The sequence below is a fragment of the Diabrotica virgifera genome, chromosome 2, assembly GCF_917563875.1.
Source record: "Diabrotica virgifera virgifera chromosome 2, PGI_DIABVI_V3a".
NCBI lineage: Eukaryota > Metazoa > Arthropoda > Insecta > Coleoptera > Chrysomelidae > Diabrotica > Diabrotica virgifera.
This window is the reverse complement of record NC_065444.1, coordinates 219,765,612-219,781,267: the sequence shown is the minus strand read 5'-3', so window position 1 is coordinate 219,781,267 and position 15,656 is coordinate 219,765,612. Positions and strand designations below refer to the sequence as shown.

Here is a 15,656-nt window from a genome sequence, read left to right as displayed (position 1 = left end):
CGTTATACGTGAAGTTACGAGATAACTTAAGAATTTGTAAGATTAGGTTTATCTTTTGACTTATTTTTAGAAATGGAGTGAATTATTCAACGAAGAACGCGGCGAGATTCAACAAATCCGTTTGAATTGACAGAGTTTGAATACCAACGATGCTTCAGGTTGTCCCGGGGTCTTGCGTGGCATTTTATTAATTTAAGGGGGTCGTCTAGTGTCTCGGGTGAAAAAAATCGATTTACTTTTTTTTAAAAAAAGTAAATCGATAAAAAGTAAAAGTAAAAAAAGTAAAGGTAAAAGAATTTTTCGAAATTGAAAGTGGTTTAAAAGTTACAACCGTATATCGGAGCAGGTATACGGATAGCACGAGAGCTCGTTCAGCGGGGTGTGTCAGCGCTGTCACGTGACAGTTCTCGCATCGACCGTTCAGAGAGACGCTTGAGCGATTTCGCAAAAGACGCCAGGGTTTTACAGAGAGAACATAAAACGGCTTTGCAGGACTTTTTTAAAAAGAAGAAGAAGGTGTACGGTATGGTCCAGGTATAGCAGATTGATGGTGAGATCATTTTTTTATTATTAACTTTCAAACGCGTTTTTCTCGAAACACGTTTTTTTCAATTTGCTGCCATAACATCTCAAAAACTATTGAACCGATTTTTTCTCAAATTTTCACAGTATCTTTATAACATATATAGCTATACAGTGAACTAAAATAATTGCGATTGCTTTGTTAGTTTTTTTAATAGCTAAATAGACTCCCAAAAAAGTGGAAAAAATTGAATTTTTTTTGTAAAGTGTGCAAAAAAATTATTTTTTGAAATACCAACTTTATTTAAGTTCCATGTAGAGCCTGAAGTCTCACAATTCAAATGGTGTTTGATTTTTTGATTTCAGATAAGCAGAACAGCCGAAATCATGGCAGCAGTTGAGAAACTTTTTTTATATGTGTCCCTGTTGGCTGATGCAATTAAAAAAAAACACTATATCGACTTTAAAAAATTCATAAAGTTTGTTAAAATGTTAATAAATATGATATAAAAATTATAGATTATTTTATTTAAATCCTTTTCTAAAAAAAAATTTACAACAAAGCGTTAAAAATACCGCCTAGACACTAGACGACCCCCTCAATCAATCAAATTTAATATCAAATATAAAACAGCACAAAATTAAAAATATTAAAAAAGTAGACCTAAAATAGCAATTAAAAACACGTAGGTAATAATAAAATTACAACAATAATAAAAAATAAAAAATAGAGCTAATTTAAAAAACAACGGTACTATATAGTTTTCAAAATAGCAAAATTATACAAAATACAAATCGAGAGATACAAGAATAAAGCTGTTTTTAAATTTAATCCAGGGATTTTACTGTTCTACTGCTGTGATACAACAATGTATCATTATAATAACTTTACACCATTTAAAGTGCCATCCAGATATTTTTGGTGGCTCAACCATGTATACCTTGTGAACAGCACTGATGATGGAATTGTCATTCCGAAAACATTCTGCGATATAGCCCGAAAGGGTCATTTTAATAAACATACCTTTAATAAATGATACATTTTTGTGATTTATGGCACACAGCCGACTACAGGAAATTCATTTCCTTGTGGATCTTTGTTAATATTATGATTAGATGTTTAATAAAAATTTCCGGTCTAAAGGGAAATATTTTTGAGATTAATCAGCTGGAAGGGATCCTTGAAGCCGTCTAAAATGCTGTGATTTTTTAACGTATAACTTATTCCTATATCATAAATGTATTATGAGGAATTACATACATTTATATGGAATTAATCACATTAGGAAGCTTTGGGCACCCTAGGCCATTTGTAAAAGAACCCTCTCATGTTTTCTGAGAATTAGAATGTATTTATAACAAATTAGCAAGTTTAAATAAGTGGGTTCCTAGCTGGTATCGGAGTTACACCTTGATGTAGATTTTGAAAAATAAACATTGCTTTTCGCTTAAATTAAGCTAAGAGGCAGGTAGTCCAGAGAAATAAGATTTTTCTCGTGACACATCCCCCTCCAGGCCGAAACCAATTTTTTTGAGTAGTATGGACATCTATATTAATAACCTATATGTTTCCTGCAGCCGATTTTGATGATATACATAGCTATAAACAAATAAAGGTCAAAAAAACGCTAAATTTTCGCTTTTTTCGTCTATTACTAAGAAGTGAAGCATTTTAAACAAGTTTGAGAGTAAGAAACTGATAAATCATATAAAAAACTTCAATATGGCGTTCGCTAAATATGTCTATCCTTATTTGTTGCTTAGAAAATTGCAAAATAAGTCATAAATTTTGATATTTTATAAATGTTCATAACTTATGTAAAAATTAAGTTAGAACTTTCTTATTACACGGAATGCTGATACTTCTGGTGCTTAAATTATATTCTAAATTTCAAAGCAATTGGTCAAATAGTTTAAAAGTTATTTAATTTGTTTATCCCAAATTAATTGTTTTTGCAACACTATAAGTCAGAAAACGATGAGGTTACAGTAATACTTTGGACAGTTTATGAAAGAAGAAGATTTATGCTATTAACTTAATTTAGAAAAAATGACAAAAAATAATTATAAATAGTGTAAAATTATTTTGCAAAAACATTTCGATTTTTTGCTTATAAACAATTAGAATAACTTTTTAACCGTTACACGTAGAAAAATTATTTTTCCATATTTAGAAAGACTAAATTTTTATACACATACAGAAAGAAAAACAATTGTCCTACGATAATTAGGGACAAAGTTAGCCCCTTCATTTTTTAATTCACGGCAGCTTTGTTTATAACAATTAAGAAATAATATCAGCCGCATTTGAAAGAACATACTTTAAAGTTTTAACGTACCAAGTATACAAAAGATTTCCTTTCAAGGAAATCATCCACAAAGCTTAAAAATATGGCCCTTAAAATCGGCCGGCGTTGAAACTTGGGTTAGCGATGAGAGGGGGGAAGGAGCTGTTAACTGTATCTCTGGTTCTCGATTATTTATTTCGTTGTTTCTTTTTTTAAATTGTATGTACTTTTTACGTACATTACGAATATGCGTTATTTAAATAAACTAATTGCTATATACACCATCAAATTTGTTTAAACAATTTTTTTTTCAATTTTTTTAATAATATTTGATGTAAATTTTATTGTAAAACGTACATATTAGTTATACAGGGCGTAACAAAAATACAGGTCATAAATTAAATCACATATTCTGGGACCAAAAATAGATCGATTGGTCCTAACTTACCTTAATACAAATGTGCACATAAAAAAAGTTATAGCCCTTTGAAGTTACAAAATGAAAATCAATTTTTTCCAATATATCGAAAACTATTAGAGATTTTTTATTGAAAATGGACATGTGTCATTCTTATGACAGGAACATCTTAAAGAAAAATTATAGTGAAATTTTTGCATCCCATAAAAATTTTATGGGGGTTCTGTTCCCTTAAACCCCCCAAACTTTTGTGTACAACCCAATTAAATTATTATTGTGGTACCATTAGTTAAACTCACTATTTTTAAACCTTTTTTGCTTCTTAGTATTTTTTCGATAAGGCAGTTTTTATCGAGTTGCGGCTTCTTTTTAAATTTGTTTACATAAAAATTTTATGGGGGTTTGTTCCTTTACATCCCCCAAATATTTGTGTACGTTCCAATTGAACTATTACTGCGGCACCATTAGTTAAACACAATGTTTCTAAAACTTTTTTGTCTTTTAGTATTTTTTCGATAAGGCACCTTTTATCAAGATGTGGCTTCTTTTTTAATATGGTTCAAAATATGCCTAAAAATGTAAATTATAAATAATAAATTTTCATACGATTACCAAGTCTTCATAATCGTACTTAACCATATTATACAAATATGTGGTGGATTTGACGAATATTTAAAATATCTCAATAAAAACTGACTTTTTGAAAAAGTACTAAGAGGCAAAAAAGTTTTAAAAACATTGTGTTTAACTAATAGTACCACATTAATAATTAAATTGGAACGAACACAAAAGTTTGGGGGGGTTTAAAGGAACATAACCCCGATAAAATTTTTATGGGGTGTCAAAATTTTACTGTAATTCTTTTGTAAGATGCTCCTGCCATAAAAATACCACATGTCTATTTTCGATAAAAAATCTCTTCTATATATTGGACAAAATCGATTTTCATTTTGTAAATTCAAAGGGCTGTAACTTTTTTTATGTGCATATTTATAGGTACTAAGGTAAGTTAGGTTCAATCGAACTATTTTTGGTCCCAGAATATGCGATTAAATTTATGACCTGTATTTTTGTTACACCCTGTAATTATTATATTACTAATCCTATTCAATCATTCCTAAATCTAAAATTGGCTTGTAATATTAAATTGAAAATAAAAAATCTCAAATAAAATAGGATTTATTTCTTGATAAACATGCTACTAGATAAACGAAAAATGAAATGTAACAAAATTAGAGAGTGGATAAAAAGAACAAAATTATTTTCAGAAATTTTCTACAATATTGTAATAATTGTATCTTACAACATTGAAAGTTATAATTTTAAGATTGCAAAAAAACAAAATATATTTCATACATTTTGGTATGATAGCAAGAGTATTAAAATAAAATTAAAGGAGGTTTATTTAGGAATACTTGTATTTTTATGAAAAACGTAAATATAATCAGTTACCCATTTATTATAAGATTTTGTAAAGTCAAGTGCATATGATCCATTCCTATAATTGCCAACAAAGTCATCCTAAAAATATCGTAAAAGAATTTCCAAAAATTGTTTACACAATTTACATAGTTAATTAAATAACCACTTTATTAACAAAAAACATAATATCCGTAACGTACGCAAAGAGTACATGCAGACTAAAAAAAAACTCCAAAATAGATAATAGAGAAAGATTGAGGTTTTGATAATCGAAGTCCATAAACTATTTATATCTCTGTACTAACAAGTACTGGGTCAACCAGTTTTGCAAGAGCAGATAGTTTATTTTAATAAAATATCTGATATAAAGAAGATCTGTTAATTTCCAACCCCAATCAATTACGTTTATCTCTTTTTTGGTGGTTCTGTAACTTCAGTTTTTCATTCATCTAATAGCATGTTTACTAAAAAAAATAAAACCTAGTTTATTTGAGATTTTCTGATTTCCATAGACCAATACTATTTTTAGAAACAATCGAATGGGATAATTTTGTTTTTTCATACTTTAAATTATTACTAAGTTTAATAAAAAACTATGTATTATTATATTATTCATAAAAATGTATGTTTTGTGATTAAAATTACTTCAAATATTATTAAAAAAAAATTGAAAAAAAAATTGTTTAAACAAATTTGATGGTGTATATAACAATTAATTTATTTAAATAATGCATACTCGTACTGCACGCAAAAAGTACATACAAATTAAAAAAGAAACGTCGAAATTCATAGGCGAGAACAAGAGATACAGCTAAAATTTTCTTTCCCCCTTCTCATCGATCTCCCAAGTTTCGAGGCCGGCCGATTTTAAGGGTCACATTTTGAAGATTTGTGGACGATTTGTTTGAAAGTATATATTTTTTATATTTGGTACATTAAAACTCTGAAGTATGTTCTTTCCAATGTGACTGATTTGATTTCGTAATTGTTATAAAGAAAGCTGCTGTGAATTAAAAAATGGGGGGCAGCAACTTCGTCACTAATTGTCCTAGGACAATTTTTTCTTTTTTAAATTTGTATAAAAATTCAGTCTTTCTAAATGTGAAAAAATAATTTTTCTGCGGGTAATGGTTAAAAAGTTATTCTAATTGTTTATAAGCAAAAAATCGGCATGTTCTTGCAAAATAATTTTGCGATACTTAGAATTATTTTTTGTCATTCTTTTTTAATTAAGTTATTAGTATAAATCTTCTTCTTTCATAAACTATCCAAAGTATTACTGTAACTTCATCATTTTCTGACTTATAGTGTTACAAAATAAATTAATTTGGGATAAACAAATTAAATAACTTTTAAACGATTTGACCAATTGTTATGAAATTTAGTATGTAATTTAAGCACCAGAAGTCCCAGCATTCCGTGTAATAAGAAGATTCTAAGTTCATTTTTACACAAGTTATGAATATTTAAAAAAACTCAAAATTTATGAATTATTTTGCAATTTTCTAAGCAACCAATAAGGATAGACGTATTCAGCGGGAGCCATATTGAAGTTTTTTATATGGTTTATGAGCTGCTTACTTCCAAATTTGTTTAAAATGCTTATCCATTTGGCAATAAACGGAAAAAGCGAAAATTTAGCGTTTTTTGATCTTCAATTGTTTATAACTATGTATATCATCAAAATCGGCTGCAGGAAACATACAGGTGATTATTATAGATGTCCACACTACTCAAAAAATTTGGTTTCGGCCTGGAGGGGTTGTGTCACCAACAGGCTATTTTTTTCCTTATTTCTCTGAACTAAGGTGGATGGCAGCTTTAATATTGAATTTCAGCGAAAAACAATATTTATTTATCAAATAAACATTTTTTCCTGTTTTCGGACAACAGTAAAATGAATTTCGAATTAAATAAATTATGTACATTCTTCTTTTTGTCTCAATTAATTTAATTAAAAAAAATTTTTTGGGCATGTATAAATAATTATGTTAGAGTTTATGTTAATGAATAAAGAGTTGAATACCCTTTCAAATAAGCTATCACACGACCCCTATTCTTATTTAAACAAATCATCGATTGCGTCATTACGTCCAGATGGATGACGTCACTAGTATGATATATATGCCAAAAAAGTATAATTTAAAAATAAAAATCGACCTGATTCGTAATTTATCTCCAGAGTCACCCGTTCTCGAGAAAATGAATTTATTTCAACTCAAACGTCCTTACTGTACCTATAACTTCAGAGGCTTATATCTTAAAACCATGATTTTTGGAGCAACGCGCCCATTAAGCCTTTTGTTGCGCCCATCAAGGACTACCAGAACCTGACCAGAACCCAAAGTTTCAGAGCATTTGACAGAGAGCCATTTCCCATAAGGTTTCTGCGGGGTCCTTTTCAATGGACACTTAAACTAACAAGTGTTAGTTTGAGCATTTGTTTATTAATTTTTACATTTTTCAGTATCTTATGATAATACAGAAATCAAATTAAGTAAAAAACTTACCCTGTCAATTGGATAGGTAAATCCCGGTATTTCAATCACTGGAGCACCATCGTAATATTTTTTAAACATATCAGTATCTATAGTAGCACTCATAACAATTAACTTTAAGTGAGGATTGTTATTCAACGAAAACTTCAACAAATTCATTAGCAGATCAGTGTTGACATCTCTTTCGTGAGCTTCGTCCAAAATTATATGGCTAAATTCTGATAAGGTGCTATCTGATTGGACATGTCGTAAAAGTATACCCGTTGTACAATACAGAATTCTTCCTGTTACTGGATTGAAGTTTGAATTAAGCCGAACTTGATGTCCTACTGTACGACCGACCTGTAAAAAATAAAACATTAGAATTCAAGGTATAACTCTACGACTTTATCCGGCAACTATTACAGTTATAATCAAAATGGCAAAATGAACTATCAAAAAAGATTATATAAATGGCAATTGGGAAATATTGAAAAATTACATGTATTTTAGGGAGTGTATTGGGACCGTGCAAGTTCGGAAAAGCGACACCTGGTTTCATAGCTCAGCAACATTTTTAGCACTTTTAATTATATTGACCAATAGGGAACTTGCATAAAATTTTAAATTCGAAAAAAAATGTTATAAATCACAACAGAACATAATTTAAAACATGTATCAAAGATAAAAAGTTTTGTTTGGCTTTCGTTTGGCCCCTAATGACGATTAAAAATTCAAATTATACCAGCCAGCTCAAAACGCGTCGTGACGTCATCCATTTATATGTTTACATTCTTCCAACAAAGTAAACAGAATTTTAAATTAGACGTTATAAACGTCAGTAGAAAATACAGTTATTTGACGTTACAAGTGTTTTTGGTCGTTTGAACTATTCATAGAAAACTAAAAGGGGTAGTTCCCTGGGTTGGCTGTATACCTTATAGTTAAACAAACTGGAACATGAAGTAAAACCACTTTTATGTAAAAGGTATATTTTACCTTTTACATAGAAGTGGTTTTACTTCATGTTCCAGTTTGTTTATTCGTAGAAAACTTGTACTTTTATAAAATGGTTTTATTTTCCGTAGTAAACCTTCTTTCCTTCCTTCAATAATTATATCAAACTCCAATGTCAATCAACTGGTATATATTATTACAATGACATACGATAAATGTTACTTACTTACTTACTTAAGCCGTCCTCTTGTACCTTACGGTGTCGAGGTAAGTGGAGATATCAAACGTCTCCATGTCTTTCGATCAGTAGCTAGTCTTTCTGCTTCTCTCCACCCAATAAATCACGATAAATGTTAATAGAGTATAAATAGTTTTCCTTTATTCCGCGACGAGGTATACCCAATATGGTGGAGGCCAATAAACTAAAGAAGAAGAAGAAGAAGAAGAAGAAGAAGAAGAAGAAGAAGAATATACCTAATTATAACCATAAACGGAACCATATAGTTAAACTGTGTGACGTCACGGGTGGTCGTTTGAACTATTTTAAAATACAGAAGACTTTAAATTTGTTCTTCTAAGTTACTATGAGTTTTTGAAGCGTTTATACAAAACTGAACATTATTATGTAATAAAAAAAATGTGCAAGTTCCCTATTATATTAGTCCTGGTTGCTGGATAATTGTCAAGGCCATAGCCCAAAATAATATAAGAAGAAAAAGTAATACTGAGGTTATGTTATTAAAAGGTAAACAATTGTATGTAGTAAATAAAATTAATGATTAAAATGCAGTACTGCAAGCAAAATACAATTAATTAAATTTACTTTTATATGATAATTGCATATCATCTCAATATTGTGGAGTAACATATAATTTTTCTTCTTCAATGACAGTAGGTATGAAATATACGTCAATTTGACAATTTCAATTGACAATATGAATTATTTAAGAAAGTTGCAAGATTTCTCCGCTATTCGCGCATGATCGTTTCTCGTATACCCTCCAAGTACTTGCACACTGCGAATAGGGCTTTTCATCGATTGTCATTTGTTTCGAGCTGTATAGTCTGTGTATAACTGTATAATGACTGTGAATGAAAAGCCCTAGAGGCGTCAGCCGAATTGCAAATCAAACATACCGCTAAAAAGAGAGGGAAACAGTATTACTCCAGGAGCAATGGCTGTTTCGTGCCTGATCAAAGTTCACGGAATTTCAGAGTGTATACTTATGTATTTTGACCCGCTGAATTTAAATTTCCAACTTGCTTTTGCGTCGGAAGTGACGGGAATTTGTTATAAACCAGTATTTCTCAACATTTTTGTCATGTACCACAAAATACTTTTTATTTATTTTTTGGTAACTGAAATACCTATCCAGCTAGGTAATCTAATTAATAATTAATTAACAATACTTACAGATTCATTTCGTTCACTGGAAACTCTTTCTGCCAAAGATATAGCTGCTATTCTTCTTGGTTGCGTAACGGCGATCATTCCTGTCTTCCCATCCAATCCATCCCCCTTAGCCCAAGCCTCCAAAACATATTGAGGTATTCGAGTACTTTTGCCACAACCAGGTTGACCTCTGACTATGATTATTTGGTTTGAATTGAGTAAGTCTATAAACTGTTCCCTGGAAAATATATAATGTATAATTTAATATGAATCAATTAATTAATGCTGCTTCAATATTACAATAGTATTAGAATCATTCAGGCCTACGATAGGGTAAAAAAACAACAGATGAACGAACTAATGAAAGAAATGGACCTATCTATCTATAAGCGAGGTTCCTACAGCACCTGCCGCTTCTCGCATTTCGACCGTCATCGTTTTCTGTCTATGCATTTGTCTTCTTTGATGGCTCTATCTCTCATTATGTGCCATACATTAACTTCCCAGGCAACTGAAGGCCTCCCCCTTCTTCTTTGTTGTGGTATGTAATTTAAAGCTTTCTTTGGCCACCTATCTTCATTCATTCGTTTTACGAGGCCATACCACACTAGTTGTCTCGTTTCAATTCTATCTACACTGAAATATACAGTATTTGTCCTCCTTCTAATATCTTTATTCCTGATGTGATCTTTTTTGGATATACCACACGCTCTCCTTAGATAATCCATTTCTACTACCTCTATTATTTTTCTATCTTTTTTCGTGATCTGCCAAACTTCTGCTCCATAGGTCCTAATTCGCAAAATTAAATTCCGACAGAGGGCGCTCAACATTTCAAAGATGGACGATAACTCGAGGAAAACAATTCATTTTGTCATTTGATCTCACAGTTCTAAAACGTTAAATTAAAATCATTTACACGAGTGTTTTGCCAAAGGAACCACTAAGTTTTGCCACTAAGACATCTTATATGTAGGTTAAAGACGACTCAAAATTATGTTTCATCTGTATGCATTCATTAAAATTTGATGCTAACTACTGATAATCTGCCCCCCCCCCCCCCGAAAATCACACAGGGTTTTAAAAATTATTAATCTATCTTAAAATTTCTAATTTTGTTTTTAATTTAGTTAATAGGTACACTACAATTTATTTTACACTAACAGATAACAATTTTTAATTACATAAAAACTGCAAACAAAGTAGGTGAATTTATTTTATAAAAGTTGTGTTTTGGAAATTATGAGGTGGTCGGAATATTTTGTATAACAATGTACATTCCATGTACAGATTATATACTGCATTTTATTTATTTATTTAATTTTGCAGTCGCTTAAACATTAAAAAATACTACGTTTAATACAAACGTTAAATTAACAAAATGTGTGATTTGGCATTAGTTAGTTTACGTCATTACGTATAATAAGAATGAATACTGAGGAACACTGCATAGTGTAGGAAACAGAAGTTGAACCTTGCAAAATGGACACAAGTCCGGTTTTATTTTTTTTTCTGTTATATCAAGGGGTGCTTATTATAAGACTAACTTTTTCTGAAAAAATTTCGCCCCGGAACCCCCTTTTCACCCCTTTAAAGGGGGTAATTTGTGGTTTTTGCGGAACGTAGCCCTTCCTGTACCTTTTACAAAAAAAATTTTTATAGAAATATGAAGAGGACTATATTTTCTAAGATTTATTTCCCGACAGTATATGTCTATCATCCACCGTTTAGCGGGGGTGGCGCCCCAAAGTTGACAAGTTTTAAAAAAAGATGTTTTTAAAAAATATATATTTTTCCCTAACTGTACCGGAAATTAAGAAGAAATCCTGCGGCAATTATTCACAAATAATTGATTGATTTTTTGGTATAGGTTTCACTTAAGAGTAATAGCCCTATTTTTAATTACAGGGTGTTACATTTTAAAAAACCCCATTTTATACCATCTGAACCGTTTATGCTAGAGTAAAAAAACTTTCAGCGATTACCCATGTACTGGTGCTATTTACAAATTTGTATATTGCACCCCCATTTTTTCCCCGGAACCACCCCAAAAAAAGAAGAATTAATAAATAAAGTGATTTTCTTGGAATCCTTCACACACAATGCCCTTTATTAATATGCTTCATATATCATTTTATGCACGTTATTATTACCCATGCATGGACACCAAAAGCGATTTCCTAGTGCAACCCCTGTAGCCAAAAAAAATAAATAAATGGGGGGGTTGAAATTTTTTTTTTGTTTTTTGCTTTTTGATCCATATGGGTATATGCTTCATCAATAGTGCTTTTCAAAAATATATATGGTTATTGCAACATCCCTGCGGAAACCACCCCTGTCCTTGAAAATATGCTGCAGAAACTACCCCTAGCCCTTGGCGAGCATGTTTTTACGATTTTCTCATTACCTATGCATTCTTTTTAAACAAAACTTATACAAGGTTAAAGACCACTATTTACTCTAAAAATTAGGCCCTATTCATTTTTTTCGTATAAGCAACCGTTACGGCACAGTGGCGCCGTAAACCTCATATATGCTTTGACGGGCTCCAGTTTTTGTTTTTTTATTTCATCTGTTCGTTTTATTGATAAAGTACTTATGTAAAATAAAACAACACAGTGTAACCTACAAATTATGACCTATGCACATTTTACATTCTTTGCGCTCCAAAGCCACAGTGGTGGCCCAAAATAAATTTTTGCATATTTTTGCCACCTACACGTATTTTATTGCACTATTGCTACTTTAATAGCAGAATATTCACCCTTAAGTGGTCACTAAGCAGTGGCGGATCCAGGGAGCGGTGATGGGGGCGATCACCCCCCCCCTATTAAAGCAAGTGATATTATATTTAAAGATTATAAAATATTCATTTATTTTTATGAAAATGTAGCCAATTGGCACCCCCCTCTTAACGATGCTGAATCCGCCACTGTCGCTAAAGCATAAAAAGTACGCCATTCTTATAAAAATAATAATATAATATATAAAAGTATTTCTATAAAAATAAATGAATATTTTTATAATCTTTAAATAGAATATCACTTGGTTTGAGAGGGGGGGGGGTGATCGTCCCGATCACCCCTCCCTGGATCCGCCACTGCTTAGTGACCACTTAAGGGTGAATATTGTGCTATTAAATTAGCAATAATGCAATAAAATACGTGTAGGTGGCGAAAATATGCAAAAATTTATTTTGGGCCACCACTGTGGCTTTGGGGCGCAAAGAATGTAAAATGTGCATAGGTCATAATTTGTAGGTTACACTGTGTTGTTTTATTTTACATAAGTACTTTATCAATAAAACGAACAGATGACGAAATAAAAAACAAAAACTGGAGCCCGTCGAAGCATATATGAGGTTTATGGCGCCACTGTGCCGTAACGGTTGTTTATACGAAAAAAGTGAATAGGACCTAATTTTTAGAGTAAATAGGGGTCTTTAACCATGTATAAGTTTTGTTTAAAGATAATGCATAGGTAATGAGAAAATCGTAAAAACATGCTCGCCAAGGGCTAGGGGTAGTTTCTGCAGTATATTTTCAAGGATAGGGGCGGTTTCCGCAGGGATGTTGCAATAACCATATATATTTTTGAAAAGCACTATTAATTAAGCATATGCCCATATGGATCAAAAAGCAAAAAACAAAAAAAAATTTCAACCCCCAATTTTATTTATTTTTTTTTTTGGCTACAGGGGTTGCACTAGCAAATCGCTTTTGGTGTCCATGCATGGGTAATAATAACGTGCACAAAATGATATATGAAGCATATTAATAAAGGGCATTGTGTATGAAGAATTCCAAGAAAATCACTTTATTTATTATTTCTTCTTTTTTTTTGGGGTGGTTCCGGGAAAAAAATGGGGGTGCATTATACAAATTTGTAAATAGCACCAGTACATGGGTAATCGCTGAAAGTTTTTTTACTCTAGCATCAACGGTTCAGATGGTATAAAAAGGGGTTTTTTAAAATGTAACACCCTGTAATTACAAAAAGGGCTATTACTCTTAAAAACCTATACCAAAAAATCAATCAATTATTTGTGAATAATTGCCGCAGGAGTTCTTCTATCCTCTTCATATTTCTATAAAAGAAATTTTTTGTAAAAGGTACAGGAAGGGCTACGTTCCGCAAAAACCACAAATTACCCCCTTTAAAGGAGTAAAAAGGGGGGTTCCGGGGCGAAACTTTTTCAGAAAAAGTTAGTCTTTTAATAAACACTCCTTGATATACCAGAAAAAAATAAAACCGGACTTGTGTCCATTTTGCAAGGTTCAACCTTTGTTTCCTACACTAGCAATAGTTTTTTTAGGTCGAATTCATTGTTAATTACAACATAAACTGACCGCAAATATGTACGGTACATTCCATGTCAAATCACTCAGGCAAAAAATTTTGGATTTCCGATTTGTCTGAAAATTGGTATATAGCTTCTGCGGTGCGGGACGTAAAAAATCTTCTTCTTTTTTTCTCAAAATGTTATTTTAGGCGATTTTACAGTGATTTGGTGTTTATTTAAATAAATTTGCATTTTCTATCATAAAGTATCAATGAAAGACAAAATATTTTAATAGAAGGGACTCAAACATGTCATTATATGGCATTATAACAAGTTATTTTGATTCAAAACAAGTTTTTGATCAAATTTTATAGTGTAGAAAACTTTAAAATACCGTTTTTTACATTTTCCTCCATTGCCAAAATACATCATCATCGATTTGGCTGAAAATTTGCCCACAGATAGCCTAAATATAGGACTTTAAGTGGTTAGAAGGATTTGAATTATATTCCAATACCAAAAAAGTTACATGGAGTAATATCAGACTCAAAAGTATATTAGTCCAATCGGGATAGCATTTGACCTTGCATGCCGAGCTGCCCAAAATTTTATTTTTCTAATCTTTAGGGGAATCAATAGTAGTCTAAATTTAAAATCACGAATGAATTCTTCCGTTACGTTAGCCGCCATCTTGATTTTAAAGGAGAACCTGTTTTGCTCAATATATCCGCCATTTTTAACTTTTCGATAAAAATGTTAGGAACTGAAATTGTTCCAAATAAATCGTATTTACAATTATTACAATTTCTTTTTAACAGTTTTTGTCGTGAGGTCGATATTTTCGAGTTAATTGTACTTACAGTAGACGCCTATATTTTTGACTATGATATTGCATGTAACTTTTTTGGTATTGTAATATAATTCAAATCCTTCTCACCACTTAAAGTCCTATGTTTTGGCTACCTGTGGGAAAATTTTTAGCCAAATCGATTATGATGTATTTTGGGAATGGAGAAAAATGTAAAAAACGGTATTTTAACGGTTTCTACACTATAAAATTTGATCAAAAACTTGTTTTGAATCAAAGTAACTTGTTATAATGCCATATAATGACATTTTGAGTCCCTTCTATTAAAATATTATGTTTTCCATTGATACTTTACGATAGAAATTGCAAATTTGTTTAAATAAACACCAAATCACTGTAAAATCGCATAAAATAACATTTTGAGAAAAAAAGAAGAAGATTTTTTGACCTTAAATATCTTATTTTTACGTCCCGCAGAAGATATATACCAATTTTCAGACAAATCGGAGATATTTTTTTTGCTCCAAAATTGAGTGATTTGAAATGGAATCACCCGTACACAAATTAATGACAAAGTCAATGTTTTCCTAGAGTTGATGCTTTTCAAATTTGCCACCAGGCGTCGCCCACTTTGCGGTTCCTCGCCAATAGGCTTTACCAAGGTTTGATAGATTGTCAATTTCGTTTTTTGTCTTTATCTTCAGACCATAGCAGAGAGCTTAGAATGTTTACCGCTTTTTACCCTGCTGCGTTCCGTTTTCGATGTCTCTTTTAGTAGTGCCTTCTTTAGATATTATAGATCCGAGATATTTATATTCTTTACATGTTTTTGTGGTTCTAATTTCTAACTCTGGATCTTCTTCAGCATCCCCTATTTTAAGATACTCTGTCTTTGACATATTCATATTGAGGTCCCATTTTTCATATTCTTTCTTTAGTTTTCTAAACATGTAGTATACGTCTTCCTCATCATTCGCTACGACTAGACATTTACCACCGTTTATGTCTATTCCCATTCCGGATATTTGTTTCGTCCATTGCTCTAGCGATGATTGAATATATATTTTCAACAAGGTCGGAGACAGACAA

General features: G+C 31.3%; 1 protein-coding gene across 1 annotated transcript in view; it reads right to left on the bottom strand.

The window, feature by feature from the left end:
* Positions 1-15,656, bottom strand: part of LOC126880382 (ATP-dependent RNA helicase DHX30-like) — an 84,509-nt gene that overhangs the window by 42,165 nt on the left and 26,688 nt on the right. Inside the window, exons 5-6 of the mRNA XM_050644209.1 lie at positions 9,499-9,715; positions 7,161-7,490 (exon numbers count right to left, since the gene is read on the bottom strand). Of these exons, the coding sequence (XP_050500166.1) occupies positions 7,161-7,490; positions 9,499-9,715 (547 nt within the window). The remainder of the gene's footprint in view (positions 1-7,160; positions 7,491-9,498; positions 9,716-15,656) is intronic.